General features: G+C 57.6%; 2 protein-coding genes across 16 annotated transcripts in view; one reads left to right on the top strand and one right to left on the bottom strand.

Annotated features, from left to right (window-relative positions):
• The window catches only part of EZR (ezrin), a 49,348-nt gene extending 41,461 nt beyond the window's left edge, over window positions 1-7,887 (top strand). The window contains exons 9-14 of the mRNA XM_033867921.2: window positions 3,500-3,663; window positions 4,036-4,166; window positions 4,805-4,965; window positions 5,251-5,343; window positions 6,619-6,870; window positions 6,971-7,887. Of these exons, the coding sequence (XP_033723812.1) occupies window positions 3,500-3,663; window positions 4,036-4,166; window positions 4,805-4,965; window positions 5,251-5,343; window positions 6,619-6,870; window positions 6,971-7,135 (966 nt within the window). The 3' untranslated portion in view covers window positions 7,136-7,887. The remainder of the gene's footprint in view (window positions 1-3,499; window positions 3,664-4,035; window positions 4,167-4,804; window positions 4,966-5,250; window positions 5,344-6,618; window positions 6,871-6,970) is intronic.
• The window catches only part of SYTL3 (synaptotagmin like 3), a 92,873-nt gene continuing 85,724 nt past the window's right edge, over window positions 7,540-14,688 (bottom strand). For 10 of the 15 annotated variants that reach the window (XM_073789785.1, XM_073789784.1, XM_073789782.1 and 7 more), the window contains 5 exons: window positions 14,057-14,227; window positions 11,924-12,029; window positions 10,899-11,016; window positions 9,736-9,941; window positions 7,540-8,976 (listed from right to left, as the gene is read on the bottom strand). In XM_073789785.1, the coding sequence (XP_073645886.1) occupies window positions 8,867-8,976; window positions 9,736-9,941; window positions 10,899-11,016; window positions 11,924-12,029; window positions 14,057-14,227 (711 nt within the window). In that variant the 3' untranslated portion in view covers window positions 7,540-8,866. Of the gene's footprint in view, window positions 8,977-9,735; window positions 9,942-10,898; window positions 11,017-11,923; window positions 12,030-13,463; window positions 14,228-14,688 lie in introns of those variants that run through there. The other 5 variants (XM_073789786.1, XM_073789788.1, XM_073789789.1 and 2 more) reach the window with 4 other exon arrangements.

The raw sequence follows: 14,688 nt of genomic DNA, 5'->3' as shown, positions 1-14,688 counted from the left end.
CGTTACTGATTGTTCAGAACATTTTTTGAGAAGTGACAGAAGCAGGAATTCTGGGTAGACTGTTTAAGAATTAAGTTGTATGGTTTTTTTCACATTTGGTTTAAGTTTAGCTTCCGAAAAGCTGAAGAATATTGTACAATCACAAGCTCCCAGGCAAAGGCAGTTGCGCTACATCTGGTTGCATTAGCCGAGTATACTTTTGCTATAATCTGGTTTTATGTGAAGCCATCACTTGAAAGGGGAAAAAGGGAGAGAGAAACATTTGCTGGTCACACGCCGCGTGTCAGGCGCGATACTAGGATGGTGTGCACGGCGGAACAGGACAGGTCCCGCCCCACGAGGTGTACACGCCAGTGAAGAGATGGGTGAAGACAAACGAAACAAGTAACGTGCTTTCTGGCAGAGAATTTAACGGTGCAGCTGTACTGAGTGACAGATCGGGGGACGCAGATGAGAGGTGGGGTGGGCGATGGCTTCAGGTGGGTGGGTCTGGGGGGCCTCACGGAGGAGGCGTCCTCTGCTTGGGTGCCTTATGGTGGGGGCTGGCTGGGGGGACGGGTCCCTTGGGGCCCGCACACCTCCCAGGGCTGTTCTGTGCAGCGGCAGGCAGGCTTAGCGCCTGGGGCGGTAGAACACCACATGTCCAAGTTCACGCCTTTACGTAGAAGACAGAAAAGGAGACCCGGTCGCGGTCGCGTCACCACTTCGGGGGAGGGATTCCTGAGCTTGCGTGGAGGGCGGTCCCCTGGGCAAAGCCCCGGCTGAGCGCCGGCCCCGCGCCTCAGCCAGGCAGCTTCCGCCCCCGGCCACGCGGGTGCCGCGGTCCGGGGCCGTGATCTTGACTCTGGTGCTGCGCAGTGCCTGCCTGGGTGGCTCACGGGGCCGAGACAGCTGGCTCCCCTCGAGAATGGGCCTTTTGTTCCTGCCCCACGGGAGAGGCGGAAGGATGGAGACCTGCACGTGACAGCAGCGGGCCCTGCCCAGCCTGCGCAGAGGGCGGCCCCGGGGCTCCCGTGTTCACCCGACAGCTCGCCAGGGCTTCCCTCCTTCCTCCTCCGTGTCCCTGGGGACTTGGGTTCGCCGTCCTCATGCTCGGTTTCGGTTTTTAGGACGTCGCTCTCTGCCAGCTAAGATGGCCTGCCCCAGGTCTCATCAGGAGGCCTGGGCTGGAGACGTGGGTTTAGAAATCTCTAAGTAAAAGCTTCTAGTTTTTGTTTTTAACTTCAAGTCAGGAAGTGGCCTCCTTCAAAGGCGGCACGCGAGGGCTCCTCCACCTCCCGCGAAGCCATCGATGCTCTCGCTGTCTCTGGTGTTCACAGGCCCTGTCTTCGGGCAACCGGACGCTGTGGGGAGTGTCACCTGCAGTTCTGACCCTTGATATTTTTTAAGTGACATTTTTCTGAAGAGGAGTTCGTGCTAATTAGAGTTTCTTTACAAATACTTAGGAACCACAGTCAAGACCCATTTGGGTAGCATGGCTGTGCAGCCGTAACGAGAGATTATTTTCTCTTTGTGTAATAGGAGACAGGTGGGTAATAAAAATACCCGCTTCTCCCAGCTCCGCAGACACCTCCTTGGGAAACCCGATGACTTAATAACAAGTGCGTGAAACCCCAAGGAGAGCCCCCCTCCGCCCAGGAGGTCCGTGGGCTCTCAGGCTCGACATTACTCTCTCCCTAGCATTTTTGGACAGGTGTACCAGACTGAGGCACTAAGCAGGCCCTTCCTGGGCCTGTTGCTCAGCTCACGCGGCGTGCTCCTGTAGGTTTTGGAAGTCGCTCTGGGACACGCGGCACCGCCTCTTGGCCGCAGCCACCCCCTCCCTGTCGCAGTGGTCGGCATCTGGGTGCTGAGGGCCCTGTGCCTCAGAAGAGAAAGGAAAGCGGGAAGAGGAAGCAGATGCGCCTTTTCCAATATATATATATTTTTTGGCCGTACGCGGGCCTCTCACTGTTGTGGCCTCTCCCGTTGCGGAGCACAGGCTCCGGACGCGCAGGCTCAGCGGCCATGGCTCACGGGCCCAGGGGCTCCGCGGCATGTGGGATCTTCCCAGACCGGGGCACGAACCCGCGTCCCCTGCATCGGCAGGCGGACTCTCAACCACTGCGCCACCGGGGAAGCCCTCCAGTAGCTTTTAGCAAGAGTTTCTAAACTATACTGCTCCTCTGTCACCTCTGTTAATTACAGGGGTAATCAGGAGCTAGGAAACAAGACCCTGTGTCATCCTTGTCCCGGACTCGTGTGGTCACAAGTCATGAAGCTCTTGGATGCTGTGATTTTGTTCTTGTTTTTAAGAAGGCTTTCCAGGGCTTCCCTGGCCCGTGAGCCATGGCCGCTGAGCCTGCGCGTCTGAAGCCTGTGCCCCGCAGCGGGAGAGGCCACAGCAGTGAGAGGCCCGCGTACCACAAAAAAAAAAAAAAAAAAAAAAAAAAGGCGGCTTTCCAGTAGCGGTTTTGTAAGACAGCCCGAAGTCTGAGGCAGCTTTCATTGTGCCAGACGCCTTTCTAAGTCCTTGTGAACATTTTCTGAGTTAATCCTCACAAGACCGTTAGTTGTAGCTGAAGATGCTGAGGCTCAGAGTGACGGAGCGACTCGCCCAGTATCACGGGGTCAGATGCGACAGTGCCGCGGGAACTGTCAGTCACCGGCAGAGAGTTGTTCCCTGGGCACATTGGTCTGGTCCTGGGGACGCAGAGATGAATGAACGTGGCCCAGCTCTCCAGGGAGCTGACCATCTGTTGGGGGAGAGAGAGCGGAACAAGCCAGCGGGGCAAGGCACCAGCAACGCCGCAGCTGACCTCTCCATCAGGTGCGGGGGGCACAGAAGTGACAGCCGTGGAGGAGGAGAGATCTCGTGGAAGTGCTGTGGCCTCGGGTGTGTGGGATTGGACATGACATGCCAAGTAGGAGGGACTGTGTGCGGATGTGCTCACGGTGTGAAAGAGTGCAGTTTAGGTGAACAAGGGGTGGGTCAGGGCCGGAAGGCCTTCACGTGCGCCAGCCCAGGGCGTTTGCACCTGGTCCTGGAGCTGACGGGCTGGCATCAAAGTTCCGCCGGTGACCCTAGCGGTGCGCTGGTAGCAGCATGGGAAGCGAAAGGCTGAGATGGAGGAGACGGAAGCTCAGTGAAGTAGGAGAGGCTGTGCTGTGCGGGCAGGAACCGGGGACGGACAGGGCTGTGTGGCTGGAGAGGCCGGACGAGGATGTTAGCCTGAAGGCCGGGGGGGCTGGGCCCGGAGCAGCTTTGTGGTCCAGCCGTGAGGTTCAGCACGCACACCCCCTCTGCTTGTCCTGCAGAACGTGTGCCCCGCGGCACCAGGAACATCTGTCTGTCATTCGGGGTCAGTGGCTTTACCTTGAACCCCCTTTCTGGCCCGTACTCTCTGCTACGTTTGTCCTTTTCGAAGAGGTATCCAGAAGTGGGTGAAGTCGGGTTTGGAACAAGAAAGCCAAAGGAAGGCGTTCCCCTTGTCGCAGTCTGCCCTGTTCTCTTCTGCAGGACTTCGTGTTCTATGCCCCCCGCCTGCGAATTAACAAGCGGATCCTGCAGCTGTGCATGGGGAACCACGAGCTGTACATGCGCCGCAGGAAGCCCGACACCATTGAGGTGCAGCAGATGAAGGCCCAGGCCCGGGAGGAGAAGCAGCAGAAGCAGCTGGAGCGGTGAGCAGGGGCGGGCGGTGGCAGGAGGGCCGGTCGGGGCGTGTTCTCCCGGGCACGGGGACGGGCAGCCGTGTCTGCGCTGCTCCCCGCAGAAGGGCCGGCGGATCACAGTCTGCAGGGCCGCGGCTCAGCCCTCGGAGCTGTCTCGCTGTGGGCAGAGCCCGAGCCCGAGGTGGAGAGCAGTCAGGGCACCTGGGGTCAGTGCTGTCACCAGTGTCCTCTGCTGGACGGACGGGCCCGGGGCCTGGACTGGACGCTGGGGACGGCTGGTAACCAAGACGCAGCTGCCCCTCATGTGCCTGGGCTGGGATGACCAGGCCGCCGTGCGGAGTCTGAGCCCCGTGCCACCACCGATTCCCCTCCCGGAAACAGGCAGCAGTTGGAAACCGAGAAGAAAAGGAGAGAAATCGTGGAGAGAGAGAAAGAGCAGATGATGCGTGAGAAGGAAGAGCTGATGCTCAGGCTCCAGGACTACGCGGAGAAGACCAGGAAGGCGGAGAAAGGTGGGCGGGGCCTCTGCCCCGGGGGGCTGGGACGGCAGGGCCGACGGTCGGCACACGCCAACCAGGAGGGAACCCCGTCCCAAGGACACACATCCCAGTTAAGCACACACCCGAAGTAGAGACTTGCAGAAGAGACGTGATAAAACGGTTGCAGAAACTAATTCTGTATTTTATTAACACCTGTGTGGGCTCTGTGCCGAGTGCTTTATGCGCAGTAATCCCGTGAATTGCCCCCAGGCCTGTGAGGGCAAGGCTGAAGTATCCCCCGTTCCTGATGAGGATGTTAAGGTTCCGTGAGATAGAATGCTTGGCCTGCGGGCTCCGGAGCTGCGCTGCATCTCCCCCGCTATAAGCTGAACCCCAGGCGAGCGGTGCAGATGCTGAGTTTCTGGGGAGAGCAGCGCAACGAGGGTGCGGCCAGGGCCTGGCCGGGGGAGGGCAGTTTCACCACCGTGAGCGTCCCCTTCAGTGTCCCGGGGAGAAGAGGTCCCGGCACCGTGGAACTCGGCCCACCGCTTTGCGGCGTTGGTGTGTTCACGCTCGTGTCCCATCCGGTCCCCTCTGGGTGGGAATTCGGGGCAAGACTGCAGGGTCCCTGGCAGGAGCCTTGAGCAGCTCTGGTTCTGCGCTGTGTCTAGAGCTCTCGGACCAGATCCAGCGAGCCCTGAAGCTGGAGGAGGAGAGGAAGCGGGCGCAGGAGGAGGCCGAGCGCCTGGAGGCGGAGCGCCTGGCCGCGCTGCACGCCAAGGACGAGCTGGAGAGGCAGGCGGCGGATCAGATCAAGAGCCAGGAGCAGCTGGTAGGGGGCGCGGCCACACGGTGCTCAGTTACAGAGAGGCCGCCTCTGGGGATTGAAAAAGTGACACCCGCCTTATAATAATTGGTATTGGGGCTGTAAGGTGACCTGCCTGAGGGTGTAGGGTGGCCCGTGGGGAGGGGGCCCTGCGGTGGTTGGCCCTCGGGCGGCGGGTGGAAACCGCTGGACGGGGACGCGGCCATGTACCAGAACACGTGGCCCTCCGTTCGCGAGTGGCGCCTGCCGAGCGCGTCCCGGAAATCACCTTGGCTCCGGCCCCTTTCCCAGGCCACTGAACTCGCCGAGCACACCGCCAAGATCGCCCTCCTGGAGGAGGCGCGGCGGCGCAAGGAGGACGAGGTGGAGGAGTGGCAGCTCCGGGTGAGCGCTGGCGAGGACGCGGTGGGGGGGGGGGGTGGGCAGCAGGGGAACGAGAGCCACTTGCTCACCGTGCTCTGGCTGCCCCCATCAGGAGCTAACTTTGTGTGGGATTACGCGGGTGTCCCCAGCCGCGGCCGTGGTCCCTGCGCGGAGCCCTCCTGCCGCTCCCAGCGCCGGTCCACGCGTGGGAAGACCTGGATCCTGGGGGTCTCCAGGCTCTGCTGGGCTGGCGGCCTCGCCTCTGAGGCTCGGTTTCCTTGCAGATCGGGACGAGCAATACCCGACTCGTAAGGACCCCCAAGGGTTTAGTCAGTTTTCGCCGTCATAGTGAGAACCGCGTTGGTTCCGGTGTCAGGGGCGCCTGTCTCCATCTGGGAGCCCCCTTGCGTACCGGGACCGTGCTGTGCGTCGGGTTCAGAGTGTAGACCACGGCCAGGCCGTGGGGCTCATCTCCCCTCCCCAGCTCTTTCCAACGCTTCCCCCTCTGCGGTGGTCCTTTCTGGGGATGGCCGGCACCTCCCCCTCATGGGTCTTCACCCCCGCCCCATCCCCCTACTCTAGCTGTGTGCAGAACACTTCAGTCCTTAGGTTTTCAGAGAAAGTGCTCCTTATAAGGTATTAAATGAGGAACTGGTTACAGAACGGGTACAAGCTAAGCGCGTCTCGGGGTCAGGATGGTGACGAGGTGGGCGGGGTTGAGTGTGCGGACCCCCAGGAGTTGCTGGAAGGGCTACTGGGTGGCAGGTAAGAAGGGCTTGAGCTGGGGGCTGGCAGGCCGGGAGGGGCTTGATAGCAGCGCCGCGCAGGGGAAGAACAAACCGAACACCAGCATGCTGGAGTGCTCCTCAGTGGCTGGAGGGTTTGCTTCTTTTGACAGTTTTTTCAAAAGTATATGCAGTGAACATATACAAGGACTACAGACATAAAGAAGTTACAGTACTTAGAAAAAGGTCAAGACCTGGTGTGACAGTTTCTCTTGGTGCCGTGGGCACAGTTGATACCTGCTCAGGGGATCCGGGTCCGCAGACCTGGAAGAGGCTGCACAGACCAGGGCCACCTGCTCAGCCACATTCCTGGCGCCTCGGCTCTGTGCTGCTTCAGGCCAGGCGCATCTCCAGCCCCCAGGAGAAGGGAGTGGGGGGAGGGAGCGGAATCCTTCTTCTCTTAGCACGGACGGTGGCCTTCTTGTAGAGCAAAGGCGGCTCTTAAGAAAATGGTCCAAACACGAGGTTCCCCGTGAAAGGTTCTCAGCTGTCCATTAATCTGCTTTCAAAGGCCAAAGAAGCCCAGGATGACCTGGTAAAGACCAAGGAGGAGCTGCACCTGGTGATGACCGCGCCCCCGCCACCTCCGCCCCCAGTGTACGAGCCCGTTAACTACCATGTCCAGGAGAACCCGCAGGAGGAGGGCACGGAGTACACAGGCTACAGCGCCGAGCTGTCCAGTGAGGGCATCCTGGACGACCGCAACGAGGAGAAGCGCATTACCGAGGCCGAGAAGAACGAGCGCGTGCAGCGGCAGCTGAGGGTGAGCGGGATGCGGGCCGGGCCCGCTTTCCCCACGGGGCGGGGGGTGGGGGGCGCTCTGTGTGGGGCCGCGAGCTGACCGAGGCTGCTTCGCGTTACAGACTCTGACCAGCGAGCTGTCCCAGGCCAGAGATGAGAACAAGCGGACCCACAATGACATCATCCACAACGAGAACATGAGGCAAGGCCGGGACAAGTACAAGACGCTGCGTCAGATCCGCCAGGGCAACACCAAGCAGCGCATCGACGAGTTTGAGGCCATGTGAAGGGCGCCGCCGCCCGGGCTCGGCGGAGCGAGGGCCGCTGGCCGACTCCTAACGTGTACTTGTATTGATCGTTCTCGAGACCTACAGCCCTCATCATCCTACAGGCCCTTTAAAAAGAGAGTAGTTATTTCAGTGGGAATGTTCTAGGGCTGGGAGTTTATTTTTCCCAACTGTATCATAGTGCCAAACAGGCCTGATTTTTATTTTTATTATTATAATTGAATCACTTCCTGTTTTATGCTTGGAGCAGGGCTGAATCAGTTAAGATGCCTGTAATGTCTGAATAACTAACTCCGTGCTGGCATGTGTGATAAAAGCCACATCGTGGCTCACATTCTGTGCCATACTTTTTTCTATTTGAAATTAGCTGACATTGATTTCTTGTTGATTGATTTCTATGAAGGATGCATCTTTGTATATTTGGTTTTTGAAGGATGAAATTTTTGAAAAGTCTGACGTACTCTCTCACACACACTTGCACACACGATTTCCTTCCTCCAGGCCTTCAGTTCAGTTGATGAAATCCTGTGATCATTCGATCACTCAGGATAATTTTTTTTCTTTCTTTTTTATGCTTAACAGCTAGAGGGCTACATTGTTGGACTTATACACCTAAATAATCAGCTGTAGAGTACAGTATTTATATGTAAGTGATGAGATGGGTTTGTAACATTAGTTTAAAAAAGGGAAAGTTTCATTCTGTATATTTTGTTACCTTTTACAGAATAATAAAAATTACATATTAAAAACCACGTAACCATAGCACTTAATCTGATGTGACCTGAGGGCAGCAGTGAAGCTGATTAACTGTTGTAATCTCATCTGGGAAAATGGCTTTTTACTTCTAAGCGTTCCTTGTGCATGTAATCGACTACGCGCAATTTGAATTTTCTATCAGAGCTGCTTGTTTGGAAAATGACTCGCAGGCTGTTCTGATAATTCAGACTCCAGCCCTGAGGGCCCTTCTGACCCGGTCAGCATCTCGGTCCCTCCACAAGCACAACCTGTTCCGACCTCCTTCCCTTCTGGACCACGTCCTTGAAAAGGCGGCAGGTGTCCGTCGGTGCCACTTCTGCTCACTCGCGTCCTGCCTTTCCACGCTCTGCTCGGTCCTTTTCCTTTCAGGTGTCCTGTGAGGATGAACCCAAAGGCCTGCGGGATGCGGCGGCAGGCGTCTCTGGGCAGGTGCTGCTGGAGCAGCCCTTCTTGGACTCAGCTCCCGCGCAGCCTGGCAGCCGCACTGTGTGGGGCTGGGCAGCCCTCGGGTGACCTTAGCGCTGACCCACCGGAAACGGGCATCCCTCAGCACCCCGTGGGGACGGCTGACCTCCTCCAGAAACGGTTTTCCACGGCAGAATGGTAGGAATTGACTACCCACCACGTCCTTCTTTTCCCTTTGAAACGCACATAACAAGGTCATAATTTTTGCTATTTGATAAGCACAGGGAGACCAGGGTAACTGTTGAACATTTATTGAAATCGGGTCATTTTCCACATCTCTCAAAGCACAGATAACCGACCTGAGACCTAACTAATGTAGCATCGATAATGGTTCCGACTAAATACACAGGAATGTGGAAGAACGTCTCAGCGGCAGGACGGCTGTAGACGGGGAGAGCTCACACTCCCCAGGGCCCTTCGCCACCCTCCACCCCCGTACCCGCACGCCCAGCCCCGCAGCCGACCATCAGGCCCCGGCACCTGAAACCCCGCTGCGCCCGGAGCCTCCGGTCAGTGCAGGGTGAGGGTCATGTCCGTCCACAGGTTGGGGCTGGAGAGCACTTTCTGCCACTGGAGCTTTGATTGTGAGCACGAGTCTGTACCGCCCGCTGGCTCTTCCCCTGTGTGTGAGCGAAGGGACAGATTAGTGATGGCAGCCAGGGGACACTCGCCGTCCTTTCGCAGTTTTAAAAAGGACCAGCAGCAAAGTATACAGTAACTTTTCACCAGAACTTAAGACCATATTAAAATGTGCCCCGCCACAGTAAGGAGAGGAGTTCCTTAGAGGAAAGGGTGTTCTTTGGACAGTCTTCCTTTTTAAACAAATTGTAATTTAACAGCGAGTCTCGTTTCTCTTCAGTGGTCTCGGAGGCTCTGGGAATGTGTGCGGGTGTTTTGGTTGTGACAGTGTTTGGGGGGCCCTGCTGCCCCCCCACCCCCACAAAAAGCCAGCAGCACTTCTGCTGAGCGACACTGAAAAGCGTCACCCTCTAGTCCCTCTATTAATGAAATACTTTCTGAATTGCCAGTTGTTTGGGTTAAGAAGATATTCTCCTTTAAGAAAATAATCCTTTTATGATGGCCGGCCAAAAACAAAAGCAAATACTGTACCCAGCCCATTTTGAGACCTTGAATTTTTGTTTCTTTAGCAGAGCTAAATCTCATCTAAATCGTTGAAATGCTTTGCTGTATTACCGCTCAGTTGTAAAGTAAAAGCTGGAACTAAGTAATTTCCATTTATGATGGGTCAGGCAGTTTCACAGCCAGTCAAGTCACCTGCCATCATGGGAACACTTTTTCTTTTCATGGTAGCCATGGAGGTAGGACAGTGACTAAGGATCACCGATGCAGCTTGGGCCTTAGAAATATCTCAGACTCACTGGAACCAAGCCTGGCGCCTCCCAGCAAGCGGTCGCTCACACCGAAGGTGGCCTGGTCCCAGACGGTTAATTCCAGGGTGGACTGCCTCAGCTGAGAAGGGGTGACCCCTTTGAAAACGAAGGCGTACTTCCACTGGGGACAGGCTTGCTTCTTCAGGACGGGGGACTTCAGTCTCAACCTCTGCTGGTCTGGCAGAGTGAGACAGCTGCACGAGGAAATAGATTCAAACCCTGTAAGCTCCGCCCACCACACGGCCCCCCCTCTCTGTTGGCACCTGCTCATCAGTGAGCCTAAGTGCTCAGAGAAGCGCTAAACCCACTGCAGAACAAAAATTGTGAGCAAGGAACAAGAAGGAAATTTGAGATTGGCTACGTGACCTCTCACACTAGGATGTTCCAAATTCCCCTTAGAGCTGAATTCTGTCCCGAGTACTCTGTTAAGGGGACGTCGGGCTTCGAGGCCACGTGGCCCTTGCCTTAATCCGCCTCCTTGGTGTGACGACCACCAGGCCACAGCGAGGCTCGTCAGACCTGCTACCCAGGGACCAGGACTCTGCACACACGTTATCTCCTTTAACCCTGCTCTCAGGAAAATAAATGCAGAAGGGCTAAGTCACTTGCTCAAGGCCGTACAGATAAGTGGAAGGAAGGCTTAGGAGATGCACTCAGTTCTGTGTGGATGAGGTAAGCCATCATTTTTCCATTATGTCACCGCCTGGGGATTTAGCAATTCTATATACTTATTAATGGCGTGTGCTTTACTTTTGGAGACACCATTACACCCAAAGTGAGTAAGAATGAAGCGCGCAGAGGCATCCGTCTCACTGTTGGTCCAAGAGGAGATGTTAAGCTAAAGAAATATTTAGCAACCACATTGCTTTCCGCTTGCTCCCCACTCAGTCCCTAGGGCTGAGTTACTGATGTCACAAGGACTGACAAGATTTGGGTTTAGTTTACAATGTGGTATTCCAAAGCCAGCCTCAGCACTCCCAAGTCCCATGAATTCTTGGAAACGCGTCTTTAGCACGCATTATGTCAGATTTTCACAGGCAAGCTAAAGTGAGTTTAAAACGGCTGACGCGTTTCGGTGCTCCCTTACAGAGACTATGCCATATGTGTGATACATCATCAATAAATCGTATTTGATTAAAGGTAATACTTACCCCTTAACAAATGAGTTTAAGGTACCATCTGAGCGCACAGGTAGATTCTGGGCTCGCAGCACTACCAAACAGAGCTGACCGTTACGTGATGGCTCGTCTCCCGTCCCTGGAAGGAAAGCTGGCATTCACCGTCAGCGCTACTTCTGCGGCCCGCAGTGGCACCAACCCAGACTGGCAGCTTAACCAGAGGGTGGGCTGCAGCCCTCAGATCCCGAGAGCTCGCGGGCAGAGGAGCACATGCACCACTGCACGGGCAGCATGGCGGCAGCGGGGAAGGACTTAAAATCCAGGGAACCAGAAGCTGCCGAGAGTAACAAGGGGCCAAGGAGAGGCGGCAGCAGGGGCGCGAGCCAGCTGTGGCCAGCAGGTTGGGGAAGAGACCTCTGCTGACGGGGGCTCCCGTGGACCACGGGGGGGTGTGCTGCTGGCCTGCTGGGGCCCTGTGAGCCCGGCAGCAGAACCCCCTCTTTGGGCAGACAGGAAGTCACGAGTCACTTCGTGGAACTGCCCCTCCTCCCGTCTTCACTCTCCACCCTCGTCTTTTCCACGTGCCCCACGTTATGAGTCGGTGACGTCTCCTGAAGCTCCTTGAGGACCCTGATCCTGCCATGCAGCTGCTGCTCACGTGGCCCAGGAGCAGGGAGCCGGTCACTCGGAGCCTTGCAGGCGCCTGAACCTGGAGTTGGGGACCAACTCCCGGCCGTCATGCAGGTGGTCAGTCTGCGAGGGGGGCCCCAGCGGGACTGTTGGCCCAGGCAGGCCAGGCAAGCCGGCCCCCTGGGAGGAAAGCCTCGGGGCAGGTGTCCTAGGAGCCCGTAAAGCAGGCACCGCGGCCTGGCTTTGGTCGTTCCTTTCCCTTCCGAGCCGAGGCTTCCAGAGAACCCGCCTCCCGGGCTGGGCTTCGCGGGTTGGGTGGGAGTTATTGGAGCTCGTGGGATCGGGGGCGATGGGAGGAAACGCTGGGAAACTGCCCAGGCTCTGAGGACAGTGACAGACAAACGTTTGTGGGGCTGGAGGCCACCCACCTTCTTGAGACTCCTGGAGCTTTCCGGGCCCTGCAGGGAAGACCAGTTTGGCCCGGACCACAAGTTCTCCGTTATTCTTGGGGACGCTGTCTTCATCTTTCTCTGCCTGTGGGAAGAGAGGATTCCCCAGAGCCAGAATCTCCTGGGCTTCTCTCACTGCCTCAGCTCTGTCCATGAGCATCCCCTTCCAACCTCCCCCTGCCAAGCCTCTGGGAGCCCCGGTGGTGTGGGCACACCTGTGGCAGGGCTGGGCTTCCTTCCATTTGGGGACGTTTCACTCCTACCCTCACCAGCCCCAGCTCTGCCACCCCGGCAGACGCAGCCCACCAGAGGCAGATGAGCCGAGGAAGCAGAGGGGCCCCGAGGCCCTGTCACGTCCCCATGGGATTGGCCTTAAGGAAGCCTGGGCACAACCCGGAGCTGAACAAGTAAAACAAGCCCACATCGATTCCACCCAGGTTAGTAAAGCTTCGAGCTACCCGTCCGTGCCAGGGACTGCGGCAGGCACGGGAAACCGCGGGGTCCGGGGCTCGGTGCCCCTGGCGAGGGGCTCCCCCGGCTGCTGCGTCGGCCCCGCCCACCCCAGAACCCACACTGAGGACCCAGGTGGCTTCTCTGGTCGCGAGGGATTTCTGCCAGAAAGTGAGCAAAGGAAGGGCTTGGAGAGGGTGACCGTGACCCCATCAACATTTCACCCAGCGGGGTGACGCTGGGACATGTCTAGATTTGTCCGGTCCCACCGGCAGGGAGGAGCAGGCTTCCCCCTCAGCATCCCCATGGTTCCCTCCTGTCAGGACCGAAGGGGCAGGCCCGTGAGTGGGCCCTCTGCCCCGATCCAGCGTGGGCTGTCACTCCCTATTAGCTGGGATTAGGAGGGACACCTTTCAGTCTGGTGATTTCTGTTCCTCGCCTGCTTATCCAAAGGTGACCAGCCTTGGTGGCAGCCTGCCTCGACCCGAGTAAGGGGTCCTGTGGGGAGAAGGTGGGAAGGGCCCCTCGGATGCAGGGGAGACCACATCTGGCAGGGAAAATCAGGAAAGCCTTCATGGAGGAGGTGGGATTTAAGGACCGTCTTGGGCAGAACTTAGACTGCAGAAAGAACATCCAAGTGGATGTTCCCAAGTGGAGTTCTGAAGACGGGCTCGGGTTCTGAGACGAGGAAGCGCAGGGCACCGGAGGGTGTGTGCGCGGAGGGTGTGTGTGCCGGCTCACCGACCCCACCAAGAAAAGAGACAGGAGGCCCCGGGCTTAACCCTGTAGAAACCGGAGACGCTTCTCAGGAGGGGCATTGTGAATCAGAGCCTGCCTGGCTTGGGAGAGGAAAACAGAGGTAAGATGGTACGGGGGACCCTCGTAAAGACTCAGCCTCGCTGCCAGGCTTTCGCTGGTGGGATGCACACCCTGCTGCCATTTCTTAGGAGGTGGCAGAGCCCACATCTTCTCCCCCTTCACAATCTCACATCTTGGATCTTGGCACAGAAATGCACAAAGCAGCCGCCCCAAGAAGCGCTACCCTTTCCCCCCTGCCTCTCCCTCTCACCTGCGTGGCCACCAGCCAGCTCTGCTCTCCCAGCCTATCCGACACGGAACCCCTGGCCCTGCCTTCCTGAGGTCACTGGGTCCAGTCATTCTCACCCGTTACTGTTTGGGGAACGCTGCTTGGTTGGGAGTGAAGATACAACACACGAGAGCGCACAGTCTGAGGCGGGTCCCACCAGCAGGGCAGCCTGCCGGCCCCAGGTGTAGACTTTGGCCCAAGAAGGTCAAGGCCTCCCCCGCTGGCAGTAAGTGACCCTGAATGCTGGGAAGCGCGTGGACCCACCAGGCCGGGTCCCTGCTTATGTCTGGGCCACACTGGGGGTGGGACTATTTGGAACCTTGAACAAACCTGAGCAGGTAAGAGTCCCTCAGCCCAACCCCCCCCAGCCCCGCCCCCCCGGGGCCCGGCAGTGAGCCTCTGCTCCCCGGAAGCTCCTACTGCAGAGTCACAGGCTGGCAGGTGTGCACTGGGTCCTGGGTCCCAGGCTCCCCAGATGGGTTTTCTCTCCTTGGATCCCCTTTGAAAAGTGGGTTTGGTTCTCGTGGTGGGATGGGGGTAGGGGCTGCCCAGACATCACCCAAAGCAGACATCACCTTGGCCTGGAGTGGATACCAGCAGGCAGACTGGGTCGTGCGGTCCTCAAAGTCCCACGTGGCCAGAGGGATGATCACTTCTCCAAGAAACACCCTCCGGGTGAGCGTGCCCAGGTGCCACACAGACACCTGCAGCTGCCGGGTCGCCAGCTGGGTAGGCTCCACCTGGTACTGCGGAGGGGGAACAGAGACGGTCAACCTGGGCACCTGAGCCACAGCTCCCAGGCCCACAGCACCCAGACCACAGCTCCCAGGCCCACAGCTCTCAGACGATTTTTAGTCTCTTCCCCTCAATTGCATGCCCATTTCCAACTCTGCCCCTTGTTCCATACTCTATCTTTAAACTCTAAATTAATCTAGTTATTTCCTTCATGGCTACACGCCCCATTAGTCAAGTCCAGGCCGACAGTGCACCGTGCTGTGTCTGCTCCCTCTCAGAACGAGCTACTTTGCGGAGGAAAGTTGACCATCCTTGGGGCAGCTGCATGGTCTCTGCACGCTGGGCAGCCCTCCTCAACTCCCTTGGAAACACAGGCCTACTTCTCTTTGGGTCCTGACTACTTCCTTTGGTTGACTGAATCTGCATTTTAAAATTAGACCTAGAGGCTTCCCTGGTGGTGCAGTGGTTAAGA

This window comes from Tursiops truncatus, chromosome 12, assembly GCF_011762595.2.
Source record: "Tursiops truncatus isolate mTurTru1 chromosome 12, mTurTru1.mat.Y, whole genome shotgun sequence".
Lineage (NCBI taxonomy): Eukaryota > Metazoa > Chordata > Mammalia > Artiodactyla > Delphinidae > Tursiops > Tursiops truncatus.
This window is presented reverse-complemented; position numbering and strand designations above follow the sequence as displayed.